The sequence below is a fragment of the Oncorhynchus nerka genome, linkage group LG3 (assembly GCF_034236695.1).
Source record: "Oncorhynchus nerka isolate Pitt River linkage group LG3, Oner_Uvic_2.0, whole genome shotgun sequence".
Taxonomy (NCBI): domain Eukaryota; kingdom Metazoa; phylum Chordata; class Actinopteri; order Salmoniformes; family Salmonidae; genus Oncorhynchus; species Oncorhynchus nerka.
This window is the reverse complement of record NC_088398.1, coordinates 22604164-22621764: the sequence shown is the minus strand read 5'-3', so window position 1 is coordinate 22621764 and position 17601 is coordinate 22604164. Positions and strand designations below refer to the sequence as shown.

Sequence of the window (17601 nt, the reverse complement as noted above, 5' to 3'; positions counted from 1 at the left end):
TCTGCAGGTAACGAAAGTGAGTTTAGTTTGTTGTGATGTTAGAGTGTTGGACTAGTAACCGAAAGGTTTGAAGATAAAATCCCCGAGCTGACAAGTTAAAAATCTGTTTTTCTGCTCCTGAACAAGGCAGTTAACCCACTGTTCCTAGGCCGTCATTGAAAATAAGAATCTGTTCTTAACTGACTTGCCTAGTTAAATAAAGGTAAAATATATATATTTTTTTACATGAACAGTGGCAGAGGCAAGTTGGGTCTGGAGGTGGAGGTGATTATTGTCTTAACTCTCCTGTTCTCCATTCTGTTTACCCCTTGTCGAATTCCTCCCTCACTTTCTCGCTCTCTTCACTGTCGCCCCTAACAACCACTTTAGCTCAACTGTCTTCCTAATCGCCGTGGCAACCATTACAGAGCTTGGTCTCCATGGCAACACCCTGTCCTGATTCCTTGATCAAGGACGGAGGAAGGTTTAAACAGTGCAAACACTTCAGCTGACAGGACAATGCTCGTTCGCTCTTCAATGCACAGAAAAACACATATCTTCAAACAGTCGTCACTCTGTTCTCAGATAGCATGTCTCAGACGTCACTTCAGGCAAGTCAGTGGTGTGATATCGCTGAAACCGCCAAAACAAATGTGTGCGCCCTGGTATTGTGACACCCCTGGGGCTCGACACTGTGTCACCCTCTTCCTGACATGGACACGTCCCCCACACACTGACACAAGTCTATGTCACTGTCATCACCCTTACGTAAGGACACAGTGACACCCACACTCTGAGCAGCTGTCAGGATCTGCAGTCAGGGCTGGATTAGACAGACAGGAGAGAAATCGGAGACAGATCAAATCAGTCAGCTGCACTTTCAACCATCTCCAACCTTGAATGAACCAATGGCTATTTTTTTGGTTACTTTTTAGTCATGCACATGTTTTGAGATAATTAGGTTGAACACGTCCTGATTTCCACATCTATCCTCCTTTATTCTCAATTTCTGTACCTTGTTGGTCATTGAATTAAATCAGTGAGCGCAACACAATAATGTATACTGGTTACTGTGTAAATTGATTGTGCCAATTTCATTTGATCCTTTGGGTTAGTATCTGTAGAGGTTACTGAGCCTAGTGCACTCCCTGTTCAAATTCGGATTTGGATCTTAATTCAAAACATAATTGTCCTTTTGCCCAGTTCTGTTCTGAGTGACATCAAGTACAGCACTGTAGACAGGCATAATATGCCCTTAGAACTCTCTGTCTCTTTAAGGCATGGATGGACTAACCTCTGTCCTGCCTCTCTCTTGCTCTCTCTCTTGCTCTCTCTCTGCCTTTATTTCTCTCTGTCTCTCTCCCTCTCTCTCTTTCTCTCTCGCTCTCTCTCTCTCTTTATTTCTCTCTGTCTCTCTCCCTCTCTCTCTTTCTCTCGCTCTCTCTCTGTTCAGGTGCCGGGCCCCCGGCTGACTCGACAATAGTCATTGAGGAGTTTAGGTACCTCTCTCAGAAGCTGTTTGCTGCTGTGTCTGTCTTCGCTGGTCTGGGCATCCTGCTGGGCATCGTCTGTCTGACCTTCAACATCTACAACAGCAAAGTGCGGTGAGATTAGAACTTCATCTTGCACATTTAAGCAACACCGTCATTGTAGATAAGAATTTGTTCTCAACTGACTTGCCTAGTTAAATAAAAGTTCAATTCAAAAATATATTTTTAAAAAAACAAACACTGGCTACAGCAAGCAATTCATCAACAACTTCAATGGCAATCCCGCTGGGACTATGATTGTCCTCCTGGTGGGTCCTGCTTGTTGGTCTCCAGATGGCTGTGGGCAAGTCACATTCACGTTTATGTGGACATATGTCATAACACTTGGCGTAACTGTCTCCAATCCATGCAAAATGCCTCATCACTTTACATTCAGTGACAGACGATGTCATGTCTATGACATTATCTTGATGCTGTAAAGTGTTGCGGACAGTGCACGTGAAACAGTGCACGTGAAACAGTGCATGTGAAACGGTGCCCGTGTGGGTTTTTGTCTATATTCTCTGGTCTTTCTTCATACCCTCTTTGTGTGTGTTGTGCCAGGTACATCCAGAACTCCCAGCCCTACCTGAACAACATGACGGCAGTGGGTTGTATGATGGCCCTGGCTGCTGTGTTTCCCCTGGGGATCGACGGACACCACATCCACAGGTCCCAGTTCCCTGTGGTCTGTCAGGTAACACAGCTAAAGCCGTGGGAATGGGTTGTTCTTCTGGTGCTAGAGTAGAGGGATGTGCTGCGATGGCTTGTCAGGAGAAATTCTTTCTCTCTCTGCCTCTCTCTATTTCTCATATTCCTTAGCTCTCTCCTTCTCTCTCTCTCTCTCTCTCTCTCTCTCTCTTTTTCTCCTCTCATTATCAATACAATTTTGCTTTATTGGCATAATAAAAATAGCATTTGTATTGCCAAAAAAGTAAAAATATTGAATCATCAAAATCTCTCTCTTTCCCCCTCTGTCTAGTTCCGTCTGTGGCTGCTCGGCCTGGGCTTCAGTCTGGCCTATGGCAGCATGTTCACCAAGATTTGGTGGGTACACAATCTCTTCACAAAGAAGGAGGAGAAGAAGGAGAAGAGGAAGGTAAGCCTTTTAGGAGGGCCAGAGGAGGGAACAGGGAAGCTCCAGAGTCTACAGTACTGAATGTGTGGTGCTGGCAGATAAACAATCCCCTTCAACTTTAGAGTAAGGTTACATAAGCCTCTGGGAGATGTGCTTTGCTCTGCATGTTAAAGTATCTCTGTATATTCTCTACTCTGGGATATACTGCAGTAGAATACAGTAGAGTACAGTAGTAGAAGTAGAGTAGAGCAGAGTAGAATAGAGTACATTAGAGTAGAATAGAGTAGAATAGAGTACAGTAGAGTACCTTAGAGTAGAGTACAATAGAATAAAGTAAAGTACAGTAGAGCAGAGTAGAATAGAGTACAGTAGAGTACAGTAGAATAGAGTAGAGTAGAATAGAATACAGTAGAGTACAGTAGAGTAGAATATAATACAATAGAGTGCAGTAGAGTACAGTAGAGTAGAATAGAATACAGTAGAGTACAGTACAATACAGTAGAGTAGAATAGAGTACAGTAGAGTACAGTAGAGACAGAGACGGGAGTCACACAGACACAAGTACACACTCACTCACTCACTCACTCACTCACTCACTCACTCACTCACTCACTCACTCACACACGCATACAGAAAGATACCTACACACACACTCATACCCGTGATGTGCACACTATCAACTTGATTACGTATTCACGTGTGTGTCCTCTCTAAGATAGTGTGTCCTGAAGCTGGGAAAACACTGTGTGTGTGTCCTCTCTAAGATAGTGTGTCCTGAAGCTGGGAAAACACTGTGTGTGTGTCCTCTCTAAGATAGTATGTCCTGAAGCTGGGAAAACACTGCGTGTGTGTGATGTGTTGTGGGAATTCTTCTAAGTCCTAATCAGAAGAATGAGAGATAAAGCCATTTATGGAGCATTTATGAATATGTATGAATATTAAAGTTCTAAGTGGAAATCCAACCTTCAAGGGCTTTATTAGTTGAGCCAATGCAAGACGAATCAGGTTGACTTCATCACCAACTCTCTTTAATGGCCATGAAAGGGCAATTTGCCAAAGAGCTCTGTGAAAGTACTTGTCAGAATATGGCAAGACTAGTGAAGGCAGTGAAATCATTTCATGCACCTGAAGAGAAGAGGTGACAAGGTCTATGCGACACGGTTTGGTTATGTCTGGGGTGAACGGTTGCAGGGCTAGAAGCAAGCCAGAATGAAGTGATGGAAAAGCATGTTGTTTATATTGCATACATCATTGTTGGACCCCATTTCTTCTTGATATGTTACTCATTCAAAAACCACTGTTGTGCATTTTGCATCCACTGCCTAGTAACTCCTCAATTTACACGTAGAATATTTCAACGTTATCGTCTAAATGCCAGTTAATTTGTGTGTGCTTCATTTGTTTAACCAGGGGAGCCCATTGACAAATGAATCTCTTTTTAAAGGGAGCTCTGATAACTGATGTATTCTGTGCCTGATACACTTATACAATACTGTAATCTGTTTACATTTTATCTACTGGATGCGTGTGGACTCACTGCATTACCCTTGGTCCTTGGATTGTGATTGGTTCTCCTGTATCCCTGCAGCACCTGGAGCCATGGAAACTCTATGCAACAGTTGGAGTGTTACTAGCCATAGACGTCCTGTCACTCATGATTTGGCAGATTGTGGATCCATTACACATCACAGTAGAGGTACAATGACACTGTCACATCGGTCACACCCCTGGACCTTTTTCCTAATGTTGTTGTGTTACAGACTGGATTCAAAATATGTATATTTTTGTCAATACCCCAAAATGACAAAAATGAAAACATGATTTTTCTGCAAATGTTTTGAACATTTTATACAGAAATATCACATTTACATAAGTATTCACACTCCTGAGTCAGTACTTGGTAGAAGCACCTTTGGCAGCGTTTACAGCTGTGAGTCTTTGTGAGTACGTCTCTAAGAGCTTTCCACACTTGGATTGTGCAACATTGTTCTTTTCAAAATTCTTCAACTCTGTCAAATTGGTTGTTGATCATTGCTAGACATCCATTTTCAGGTCTTGCCATAGATTTTCAAGAAGATTTAACTTGGCCACTCAGGAACATTCACTGTCTTCTTGGTAAGCAACTCCAGTATAGAGTTGGCCTTGTGTTTTGGGTTATTGTCCTGCTGAAAGATGAATTCATCTCCCAGTGTCTGGTGGACAAAAAGACTGAAACAGATTTTCCTCTAGGATTTTGCCTGTGCTAAGCTCCATTTCTTTTTTTTATTATGAAAAACTCCCAGTCCTTAATGATTACAAGCATACCCATAACATGATTCAGCCACCATTATGCTTGAAAATATGGAGAGTGGTATTCAGTAATGTGTTGTATTGAATTTGCTCTAAACATAACACTTTGTATTCAGGACAAAAAATATATAATTACTTTGCCACATTTTTTTCAGTATTACTTTAAGTGTCTTGTTGCAAACAGGATGTATATTTTGGAATACTTTTTATTCTGTACAGGCTTCCTTCTTTTCACTCCATCAATTAGGTTAGTATTGGGGTGGAAGGTAGCCTAGTGGTTAGAGCGTTGGGCCAGTAACCGAAAGGTTGTCGAATCAAGTCCCCGAGGTGACAAGGTAAAAACCTGTCGTTCTGCCCCTGAACAAGGCAGTTAACACACTGTTCCTAGGCCGTCATTGTAAATAACTATTTGTTCTTAACTGACTTGCCTAGTTAAATGATGGTTAAATGAAAATGGTGGTGTAATAATTGTTGATCCATCCTCAGTTTTCTCCTATCCCAGCCATTAAACTGTAACTGGTTTAAAGTCATCATTGGTCTTATGGTGAAATCCCTGAGCAGTTTCCTTCCTCTCTGGCAACTCGGTGTAGTGATACACCATCCAAACTGTAAGTTAATAACTTCACCATTCTCAAAAGGGATATTCAATGTCTGCTTTTTTTCATTTTGACCCGTTTACGAAAAGGCTTCTTTGCGAGGCATTGGAAAACCTCCCTGGTCTTTGTGGTTGAATCTGTGTTTGAAATTCACTGCTCGACTAAGAGACCTTACAGATAATTGTATGTGTGGGGTACAGGGATGAGGTAGTCATTCAAAAATCATGTTAAACACTATTATTGCACACAGAGTGAGTCCATGCAACTTTACTACTGAACTTATTTAGGCTTGCCATAAAAAGGGGGTTGAATATTTATTGACTCAAGACATTCCAGCCTTTCATTTTTTATTATTTTGTAAACATTTCTAAAAACATAATTTCAATTTGACATTATGGGGTATTGTGTGTAGGCCAGTGACCAAAAATCTAAAAGTAATCCATTTTAAATTCAGGCTGTAACACAACAAAATTCCTTATTCGAAAGGCACTCGCACATCTGAGCTATCTTTTTTTGCAGGGGCATGGTAACAGTTGAATAACATGAGAAAAAATAAGAAACCCGCACACCGCTCTTGATAGTATCACTGTTCTTTAATTGGCTTTTACGTATCGGCCACACGGCCTTCCTCAGGCTTTAACAAAATGTGTAAGAAGTCAAGGGGTGTGAATACTTTCTGAAGGCACTGTACTCTATGTGGTATTAGCTTTCATATGTAAGCACTGTCACATGTCTAGTGTTCAACAAAAGAGGATTGCTTTGATGTCAGCCATCTTATTGTTCATTTACTTTCTACTTGTCAGTTTTAAAGTGAATGAATTGCGGATATCACACGGAATGTCGTTCACTCTGTCTCCTGTTCTCTCTCACTTTCCCTCTTACTTCCTCTTTCACTTCCTCTCTCTCTCTCCCGCTCTCTCTCTGTCGCTCTCCCTGTCTCTCTCTCCCTCTTTCTTTGTTTCTTTGTTTCTTTGTTTTGTTTCTCTCTCTCTCTCTCTCTCTCTCTCTCTCTCTCCCACTTTCTTTCTCTCTCTCTCTCTATCTCTCTCTCTCTCCCACTTTCTCTCTCTCTCCCACTTTCTCTCTCTCTCTCTCTCTCTCTCTCTCTCTCTCTCTCTCTCTCCCTCTCTCTCCCACTTTCTCTCTCTCTCCCACTTTCTCTCTCTCTCCCACTTTCTCTCTCTCTCTCTCTCTCTCTCTCTCACACACTTCCTCCCCACCCTCTCTCTCTGAGTAGAAGTTCACTAGGGAGGCCCCTAAAGGAGACTTGGATGTCCTGATTCAGCCCCTCCTGGAGCACTGCACTTCAGAGAAGATGAACACATGGCTCGGTATCCCTCCTGTATTCCTTACTCCTTCTCTCTTATCTGTACTTCTTTCTCTCACTTCCTTGTTCCTTATTTTTTTCTCACTCTCTCACTCCCTCAATCCCCAGTCCATTCTTTGTAAATGAAACACTCCTCGTATCTCAGCCCCCCACATTAGCTTTCTCTCTTTTTTTTGTCTGACCCCACTTTTTCCTTCCCTCCTCTCATTCCTCTCACTCCTCTCCTCTCCCCTCCTCTCACTCACTCAAGACAGTCATTCCCTGCCTTTATCTTTCCCTCATATGTTTTTTATCTTCTCCTTTCATTTGTCTTTCTCTCACTATTGCCATACTGCCTCTCGTCCTGACAGTGGCAGCTCTTCTGAATGCATAATACTGTCAAATTCAATTAATATGAGTCACAAACTGTGCCATTGCCCCATAGCATTCCCTCTCTGTGCTATGCAAATATATTGTCACCCCACTGAGCGACGTAATGAAAGAACAATGGACACTTGGACAGAAGAAATAAAGGGGGAATATGCATAACCTTTAGTCAACTGCCTAACATCACTCCATCGTCTTCGCTTTTCATCTCTCTCTCTCTTTCTCTTTCTCTCTCTCTCTCTCTCTCTCTCTCTCTCTCTCTCTCTCTCTCATTCTCTCTCTCTCTCTCTCTCTCTCTCTCTCTCTCTCTCTCTCTCTCTCTCATTCTGTCTCTCTCTCTCATTCTCTCTCTCTCTCCAACTTTGTCTCTCTCTCTCTCCACCAGGTGTAGTGTATGGCTACAAGGGACTGCTGCTGTTGCTGGGGATATTTCTGGCTTACGAGACCAAGTCTGTTTCCACGGAGAAGATCAATGACCATCGAGCCGTGGGGATGGCTATTTACAACGTGGCTGTGAGTCTCAACCATCACAGGGGGAGTGCTCTGGTTTCCGCTCTACATTTTAGGCAGTCCATCGAGCGAAGGAACTCAAAGCAACAATTAACTACTGGTAGAAAGGTAGCAGGGGCTAGGCATTGTCTCAGTGTGGACATGAGGTTCAATGATTTATTAGTGCATAGTGATAACATACGGCTAAGGCTTGTTATTTCTGGTGGTAAGCATGTGCTCATAAATTTATTTTTGGAAGACATATTTTTGGCGCTAAAGCAAAATGTTTGTGCTATACTTAAACAATCATTTGAATTTGATTTGAATCGGTGAAGGATCATCACCAGTAGAGGTATTTAAGCTTCACTCTAACTGATATAGCAGCGATAACATACGGTACCGTTGCAACATCTAAGTTTTGCAAACAAGTAGCCATAGCCATTTGGTAACCCTCACACAGGTGAGCAAATCCATTAAATGTCTGGTAATGTAGACTTTTGCTGGAACAAACCACTGCTCTTACACAGGCAACATTTTTTAAAGAACTTTAGCTTTAGGCTGGGTTTCTATTTCGGCTCAACAATGTGCAAACATTTTAGTACTCTCTGAACAAGGATTTACATAATTGCCAGAACTTGCCCAGATTCCCATCTCAAAACAGCTTAATGAGGAACCGAAACACTTATGACTGAAAACCACCCACAGTTTTACTTATTTTGACTCCGCATTTGCTGTGGGGCGGTTATGCAATTATGAAGTACATACAGTCATTTTTTTTTTTGCAAAGCAGAGGAAAGAACATTTAATTGATCAATCATTCATATAGCTTGATGAAATCGTTAAACACAGCTGCAGGTCCGGACAAATGGAAAGCTTAGATGTTGATTTCACCATTTTATTTAATTGTGTATATTTCATGGTGTAATACACAGAGATAAATGATACAATTCCAGACAACAATGGTGCCCCATATGAGGTCGAATCCTTTAAAATGTCAATATTTATTGTATCGGCAAAGGCCTCCTTGTTGGGAAGTAGAGAGCTTTTGGAAGGCTTGATATTGTGATGATGTGCCAGTATGGCCACTATGACTTTATAATGATGTTTTCAAATGAGGAACCTCGTTGGAATGATAAGCAGCTGCCGACCGCTTTTTAAGATCTTATTTTCCTCTCTCACCTTTCTCTTGATATTTACCTCTTTGTTTCTCTCTCTCTCTCTCTCTCTCTCTCTCTCTCTCTCTCTCTCTCTCTCTCTCTCTCTACCTCTCTCTCTCTCTCTCTCTCTCTCTCTCTCTCTCTCTCTCTCTCTCTCTCTCTCTCTCTCTCTCTCTCTCTCTCTCTCTCTGTCTCTCTCTCTCTCTCTCTCTCTCTCTCTCTCTCTCTCTCTCTCTCTCTCTCTCTCTCTCTCTCTCTCTCTCTCTCTCTCTCTCAATCCCCCCGTCTCTGCAGGTGTTGTGCATGATCACGGCTCCCGTCACTATGATCCTCACATCACAGCAGGATGCTTCCTTTGCCTTTGCCGCTCTGGCCATAGTGTTCTCTGTCTACATCACCCTGGTGGTGCTCTTCGTGCCCAAAGTACAGTATACTGTGTAGAACAGGGCTGTGTCCCAAACGGCACCCTATTCCCTTTATAGTGTGTTATTTTGGACCAGGGCTCTGCTCGAAAGTAGTGCACTGTATAGGGAATAGGGTGCCATTTGGGACGTAGCCTAGGACTGAGTCATTTAGCAGCCGTGTTTAATGTACACTTGCATCAGCACTCGAAACAAAGTCTCAATACTTTCTTCAATGTTAACATTTCCAAATTCACATATAGTATATGGTTCGTCTCTGTCTCTCTGGCTGTGTAGAGTAAAAGTCTATTCTATTCTAGATGCGCAGGCTGATTACACGTGGTGAGTGGCAGTCGGAGCAGCAGGACACGCTGAAGACCGGCTCGTCCACCAACAACAACGACGAGGAGAAGTCTCGCCAGCTGGAGAGAGAGAACCGTGAGCTGCAGAAGATCATACAGGAGGTACAGTACACACACTTTATGATGCACCTTAGCTGTGAACATAGAATCACAATACATCTAGATTGAAATATGTCTAATACATCTGATACATCTGAATTATTGGAACTAGTAATCAATCATTCAGCCAATCTTTATCATACAGGTACTACAATACACACTCACTTTGATACCTTAGATATCAAAATATAATCAAAATGCATTTATTAAAATACATCTAATACGTCTGAATTATTTGACCTAGCAAACAACCAATCAATCTTTCCAATCATTCATTTTTATTATATTTTACGAAAAGATACATTTGGTTTGATTAATACATGATTAATACATTATAAATACATGTCTAATTCATGCTCAATTAATGCGTAATGAAGGATTCCTCTTTACCCATGAGTGTCCAGTATTAATAAGACCTCTCCCTCTTCCGTGCTCTCAGAAAGAGCAGAGGGTATCGGAGCTCCGCAACCAGCTGGTTGAGAGGCAGGCCCTGCGCAACCGACGACGGCCCTCATCCGGCACCAACCAGAACCACAGCAACTCGTCCCCGCCCTCTTCCCAGCCAGACCCCAAGTCTCTCCTGCCCCCACCCGGTTACCCCAACCCCGCGTCGGACAATCACTCCTCTTTACCCCCCTCCTTCTCCAACTCCTCCAACCTGTACCAGGCGGACAGCAAGATTAGTCGCAACCACTGTCACAACAGCCAGATCCCCCTGCTCTACAAGTGAAGGGGGTGGGGTGCTAGAAGAGCCCAGAGCGCACGGAGGAACGAACACACATGGAGGCACTGTGACTTTCACTTGTTATGGAAAAAGAGCACAAGCTACTGATATTGACAGAGTGAGTGGAGGCACACGACAACAGAGGGCTTTTCCATTCACTACAGGCTGCTGTGAGGCGAGTCACCCGGGGTAACACCAGTCTTTCTCACTGTGGGAACCTGAAGCACTTGTGACTAGTAATACGAGTTATTGAATAAGAGACAAGCACATCCCAGAGTAACCCTCAGTCTACTTGTGGAGACAAAAAATGGACAGATCTCCCTTTTTCATTCCTCTTCTTTCCTCCTTCCCTCTGTTTCTTTTCTCGTTCTGTTGTGCAGATGTATCTAGGATCTCCGGGAGGACTTTGTGTACTGTGTGTGTGTTTGCTCCTTTTTGACTCCCGTCTCTGCCTATTTGTCTTCGGTTTGTTGAAATAGCGAAGCACATGGTAATTGATTAATATTGTTATTACATAATGTATGATATGTTATGTCATGGATTCAATGTTGTGCCCTATATTTAGTCCCCAGTGGATTCAATTGACTGGATTTCATATCAAAACGCCATCGAAACTCAAAGTGTAAAGTCATCCTAACTGAAGGTGAATTACCAACATCATTGCCATATACAGTAGAGGGTTTTGGAATGGACAAACCCTCCTTTTGGGACAATAGCAAGATTTTTGTGGATGTTTTGCTGTATACCTATTCAAGTACAGCGTTGTATCTTCAATCACATGTTTGCTGTTGTATCCGCTTGAATAGATGAAACCCATTTGATAAGAAAACGGTGTCGTGATATGTAACCTAATCCGTTTTCTATGTACCATCCTTTTGAACGTTTTCAACTGGACTTGGATGGATATGTTCCCGACATTTAGAATTTTCTTTGTCAATAACTGTTTTTTCTTAAAGACAATCTGAATATAAATGTAAGTGTACATGCCTGCCACCCGTTGGTCTTATATTTGACGTTTCTTCCGAATTTCCCCTCCCCGATTTTAGCTTTGTACAATCACGTCTGTGAACGTGACGACGAAGACTATATGTAACGGTTTTGTAAAGGATTCTGACATGCGTCCACGACAGTTAATATATACGTGCAATCCCATTCCTTAGCAATTTGTCAAAATGTATGAAGCAATGATATAACACAGCTTTGTCGGTAAGTAACGTATGAGACGTTACTTTTCCAAATAGCGTGATCTCATGTTGCACTATAGTTCCAAACAAAGTTTCAGGTCGGGATTTTGTTGCCGTTCTAATGACATACTGTAGCTCAGGGTATAGGAAAGTGAGATACACAACTTCTCCATAGGAAGTTATTGGATGAAATAGTCCATATGTATTAACTGTACATGGAGGACATTGGGTAATATTGTAATATATGTATGCCGAAGATTATTTAGAGAAATATACTCTTGCACATGTATGAATATACACTGAGTGTACAACACATTAGGAACACCTACCTAATATTGAGTTGCAGCCCCTTTCTTTTTACCCTCAGAACAGCCTCAATTGGCCGGGAAATGGCCGTACAAGGTGTCGAAAGCGTTCCACAGGGATGCATGTTGACGCCAATGCTTCTCACAGTTGTGTCAAGTTGGCTGGATGTCCTTTGGGTGGCGGACAATTCTTTATTACACACGGGGAAACTGTGGTGAAAAATCCAGAGCGTTGCAGTTCTTGACACACTCAAACCGGTGCGCCTGGCACCTACTACCATACCCTGTTCAAAGGTTCTTCAGTCTTTTGTCTTGCCCATTCACCCTCTGACTGGCTCACATACACAGTCCATGTCTCAGTTGTCTCAAGGCTTAAAAATCCTTCTTTAACCTTTCTCCTCCCCTTCATTTACACTGATTGAAGTGGATTTAACAGGTGACATCAATAAGGGATCATAGCTGTCACCTGGATTCACTTGTTCAGTCTATGTCATGGAAAGAGCAGGTGTTCCTAATGTTTTGTACATGCAGTGTATATAACTGGATTTGAAGATATTTGTATACAGTATATTTACAATTTTAAATGTTGATACAATATCAGATTATATGCATTCAAATATATGGATAATTGTAGTTAAATAAACCCATTGTTTTTCACTGAATGTATGTGTATCGTGTTGTGTCAATTGGACTAATAAGGAACAGAATTTAATTTAAACACCCTCATCAACCCTGAAATGCGACAAAACACTTCATTATAGGTTGAATAGGCATTTTATGACAGACAATATGTGCTATCATAACCATGTCCAAAGGGACAAGCATGTCACACACACAGCTGTTTTAACCACTAGATGTCACCATCAGTTAATGACACCCAAGGGATTCTGTTGTTTATTCATTTAGAATCTACATTCATATTTACATTTACATTTAAGTCATTTAGCAGACGCTCTTAACCATAGCCCTCCCAGGATCAAAAGTCATTTCAGTCCCGTACAATCTGCTTCCACTTCATAATTGATTGACCTATTAACCAATGGGCATTGGTGTCATTTCTTATCAGAAGGCAATATGAACTCAAAGATTGAGATTGTAATATGAGCTGAAAGTGAAAGGCAGACATACATGTTACACAACAGCCAGCTGCAAAGGGTCATGGTAAATGACAACCTCATCTTGGAACAATATATGTTTTTTACCTTTATTTAACTAGGCAAGTCAGTTAAGAACAAATTCTTATTTACAATAACGGCCTACCCCGGGCCAAACCCAGACGACGCTGGGCCAATTGTGCGCCGCCCTGTGGGACTCCCAATCACAGCCGGATGTGATACAGCCTGAGGATGTTTGTGGGACAAACACATTTTCTCAGGCACAACTAGTATTTCAGCTCAGATGTTCACAGCCCGCCACCCATCCACCTGGCTGAAAACCTACGATGCTTTCGAGGAGGAGGAGGAGGAGGAGGAAGCTCAGTGGGGGGAATCCCCAGACATGGCTTAAGGCATATGTGTGCCCTCTCACTTGAGACAGCGGGAAATAAATAAGGAAATTTCCCTTGTTTTGGTCTGACATCATTGGGGATGCACTTTGTATTACAATTTCTGGTGCAAGCTGCTCAAGAACAGATGTAGGGCTTTAATTCAATCTGTATCGCTGAAGTTGAGCGTTATGGAGTGATTGAAATTTAAAGGCAATGTTCCCGCGTTAGTGGAGACAGCATTCACGGTGAACGCTGCACATGTCGGCTCAATCTGAAATGACCTTTACATTTCTATCGCGGAGTCTGTAACGCTTAAACTTTACAGAATGAATAGAGCCCTTGGTATTAATGTACTGCTAAAGTCAAAACCTATTTACCCTCAACCACATAAGACCGTTGGATATGTCCAGACCCGCCCGGCCCCGCCCCACTCCAAACTGCGTAATTAAATACAATCAAACTTTGAGTCTCCTAAAGTTGAGAACATTTGGAATTTATTACAGTTGATTCAAGCACTCTGAATAGGTGACAAATAAAATACACACAATCACATTTAAATAGACATAGTACATCAATACATTACATTAAATAACTTAATATTGTAGCAATGTATTCTGATAGGCCTAGTATAGGCTACTGCTAGATGTGAATCAAAATAACTCAAAATAAATAACTTGCTACAGTACTCCACAGTAGCCTACTGTATTTTCATATAAATAGTAAATATCATTTTTTAAAGTTAATATGTATTTTCATATAAATAGTGAATATCATTTTTTAAAGTTAATATGTATTTTCATATAAATAGTAAATATCATTTTTTTTAAAAGTTAATATGTATTTTCATATAAATAGTATTAAAAAAAAATAAAAGTAAGTTAATGTAAAAAACCCAAAGTCATAATATTATTTGGTGCAAAATCTACAATACAGAGAACGGGCAATCATCATGTATGGACAAACAATAATCATTTCTTAAACTTTTTCAGTTCACAAAATAACCATTAAGATTAGACCTATCTCCTTTGAGATTGCTCAGTTACCATAAAATTGCAACACTAAAATAAGAGTTTTAACGTAAAACTTTTATAACAAATATTCACCTCTGGCCTGCCTCTCTCTCATCATAGTGCAAACACACCAAAGAAGTTCTTGCCCTGCTCTGTCTCCACGTCGGTCAGTCGATTGGTCTCAGTCCACAGTTTGTCCCCTTCATTCAGCTGAAACACCGCACTAAGGTAAACTGCATTATACCAGCCTTCGCCAATATTGGACTCAGCATTACCGTAGTTTTGTTGACAAACTGACCTTACCCCGCTAAGTAGATTACCCTGAACCCCGATGGAGTCCGAATAGCGCCAAATAATGTGACTCAGAGGAGTGGTACGCTCGCCCGGGCCGTTGCACTTGACCCTAAACGAAGCCTGGCTGTAAACGAAGAAGAGCCCAGTGTGTGGGATGAGGATTTGGTTCCCTTGTAGCTTGAACCCGCCCTGGGAAAAGGCCTGGCCGTCCTCCTTTCTCCACTGCACTGTGTCAATGGTAAGATTAGGATTGTATTCACCTGGCATTAGAGGGAAGAAAGGTCCATTGTTACAACTTTGAGGCCCCAGGGTCCAGCTGGTAGCTATTTGTTCTTACAAAGCTCTTGTCAATTTACTCTGGAGGCAACAAGAGACAAGCTAATGATTAACCAACTTCCTTGCCTCCTTGTGTTGTGCTTTAATTTTTGTCAATGGAAATGTTTGAAAAATAATCCCAGGGCTTCCCCAATATAAATACTTTACTAACCCACTAGACACTGTTTTAAACCTTCAACCTTATTTTTGAATGGGGATGTTTAAAAAATAATCCCCTAGCTTCTACAATGGAAAGACACTAAGACATACTAGCCCACTAGACATGTTTTAACCTTCAACAGACACAGTCCAGGCTGGCTGCAAAAGGTTATAGGTCACTCACCCTCTAAATGGATGGCTGTTTTTGCATTGCCGGCAATCTGCTTCAATGTATTGTGGGTATCTGAGGGAGAGAAAAATATTAGTCCCGAATAACACCAGCAAAAGCCATGACGTTACCTACAACTGTAACCATTAATTAAAGCAATTACAGTGAGAAGAAATCCAATGAAAAAGGGGCATCTGTCAAACAAATAATCACCTTTTGCACCAATGAATATCTCCAGCTGAGGCTCCATTCCGTCCTGCATCTGTGAGAGAAACCAAGAGGATGTTAGTTGATTGTACGGTTCTCCATTTCAGAAATGTGGTAAATGTTGGCCCCATTGGAGTTCCTTACCGTTGCCAGTCTTCCATGCTGACACCAGGCAAAGAGCAGGGCTGCTGCCGCACATAAAGCTGCTATTAAGAGAACGCCACACAGCCTCCATAGCCAACCTCTGGAGGCCTTTCCCTCAGCGACAGCTGTCACCGTTGTGTTGTACACAGGGCCACTGTCCACAAGGCTATTTTCAAGGCCCCTCTCCATGTCTTCAGGTGTCATCGCATACCCCTCCATACTTCTGTTGAATGAGGTTCAAACTCTTGACTCTTGGCTCTTGGTGGCAGTGGAAAAGTCTAGCAACTGAATAATTGCTTTGAATATCTCCTAAATATCTTTTTTTGTTTTTACAGAGTTGTAGCTTGATAGGTGTCCTGTGTTTTGCTCGTTTGTTAGAATGGACTTCTGACAGAAGCCCTGTCGTTTTTATGCTCGGCCTGCTATTAGCACAAAAGGGGAAACTCCAGTGATGTCACCCAGTGAGTGGAGACATAGCAGAGTAGCAGCAGACTGTGGAGAGTTATGGTTATGGTTCAAAGGAAAATAAAATCCACAGAACAGCTCTGCCAAACTGGGATTGCAATGGGTAGGTGTGGTTTCAGGATAGGGTTAAGGCAAAACAGGACGTTCAACTTAAAAGTTAATTCCTTGTGCAACAGTGTAGTTTTTCTATTTGGTAACCAGAATGTACAGTAACTTCTCAGCTATATACTGAAACTGCATTTACATAAAACAAGGAATTCTCAATAAGTCGCATGTGTATTTATTGTGTAATTACACAATGCATGTGAATACCATTAAACTCCATGGTATCTTTGCTACTTAATGTAAAGTGTAGCAAAGCCACTTTTGACTTGAACTTTAGTTAGTGATTTTTATTCAGTCTTATTCACCAGCTGTTTGTAATGCTGTTTGTAATGCTGTTTGTCTGGTAATCATACATCATACATTTAAAATAGTAAACAATTATGATATTTATTGATTACATAGAACTTGCTGCACTGAAGTTGTTAATAACTGGATGTAAAATGAATACTTCTACAGCTACACAATCCCAATACATTCGAAGCTACACAAGGACAGGCTCAGGAGAAACAAAAGACTGTTGTAAATATCCCTCTTTTTTGTTTCAGAACTGGTTTCGTACATAACCCTTTCCAAACCCCCAAACAGGTTTTTGACTTCTCTTTATTGACCCAATCTGGCTTCCGTATTTCACTGCCCTCCCTGACTGGTTGTGCGAGTTTGGAGCATAACCAGGTTTATTTGTGGGATTTCCATCACCCATACACTACCTGAACTGAGTTTTATTTGCATATTGTTTCGTCATCTAATTTCTGTTTCTGTTAGTGATAAACAAGCACTGTATACCTTCAAAACATGGTTAAAACTATAATTTGGATAAAATATATGGAACAGCATCATGGCTCTGTCTATGAATTTGAGAGTGGTTATACTTAAGTTTGAAATCTCTGTTGTTTCTCACTTTCTTTTTTATTCTTTTTTTTTGGTCAAGTGTATTAAGGCTTTTGTTAAATGCACTTGAAATAAACTGTGATTTGATGATTTACATGTCCCCAGTCCCAGTCCTTGGCTGTCTACCAAAACAAGTAACTGGGGTGACCAGACCGAGCCGCACACTGCAGCTTCAATGTAGTGTATAGGGCCAATGTATCTCCGCTGGTAAAGGTAGCTTGGAGCCCTGTCACGGAACACTGTTTTACATGCACTGTGTCACTGTTTCCTTATGTATTCTTACGTGCAAATACAACCACTATAGGTATGACCATCAGGGAAGCTAGGAGTATTGTCACAGTGTTTTATGTATTGTCATTCAGTCGTAATACCTGAGAACTGTTACGTTGGTATAAAGGGTCGGGAGACGGGAGTACCTCGAATAAATGCACACGCGCACAATGATTAACACACTGGACGAGACCCGCAATCATC

General features: G+C 41.5%; 2 protein-coding genes across 2 annotated transcripts in view; one reads left to right on the top strand and one right to left on the bottom strand.

The window, feature by feature from the left end:
• The window catches only part of LOC115104913 (gamma-aminobutyric acid type B receptor subunit 1-like), a 45570-nt gene extending 33033 nt beyond the window's left edge, over nt 1-12537 (top strand). Inside the window, exons 16-24 of the mRNA XM_029626319.2 lie at nt 1433-1583; nt 2073-2205; nt 2491-2607; nt 4175-4282; nt 6709-6802; nt 7550-7677; nt 9105-9233; nt 9532-9675; nt 10112-12537. Of these exons, the coding sequence (XP_029482179.2) occupies nt 1433-1583; nt 2073-2205; nt 2491-2607; nt 4175-4282; nt 6709-6802; nt 7550-7677; nt 9105-9233; nt 9532-9675; nt 10112-10402 (1295 nt within the window). The 3' untranslated portion in view covers nt 10403-12537. The remainder of the gene's footprint in view (nt 1-1432; nt 1584-2072; nt 2206-2490; nt 2608-4174; nt 4283-6708; nt 6803-7549; nt 7678-9104; nt 9234-9531; nt 9676-10111) is intronic.
• Nucleotides 12538-13843: 1306 nt separating this feature from the next.
• On the bottom strand, nt 13844-16107 carry LOC115114686 (tumor necrosis factor-like). Its single transcript, XM_029643143.2, has 4 exons — nt 15670-16107; nt 15532-15580; nt 15334-15393; nt 13844-14935 (listed from the first exon to the last, which is right to left on the bottom strand). Exons 1-4 carry the CDS (start codon nt 15886-15888, stop codon nt 14496-14498), a joined length of 768 nt encoding a protein of 255 aa, XP_029499003.1. The 5' UTR covers nt 15889-16107; the 3' UTR covers nt 13844-14495.
• Between the last annotated feature and the right edge of the window lie 1494 nt (nt 16108-17601).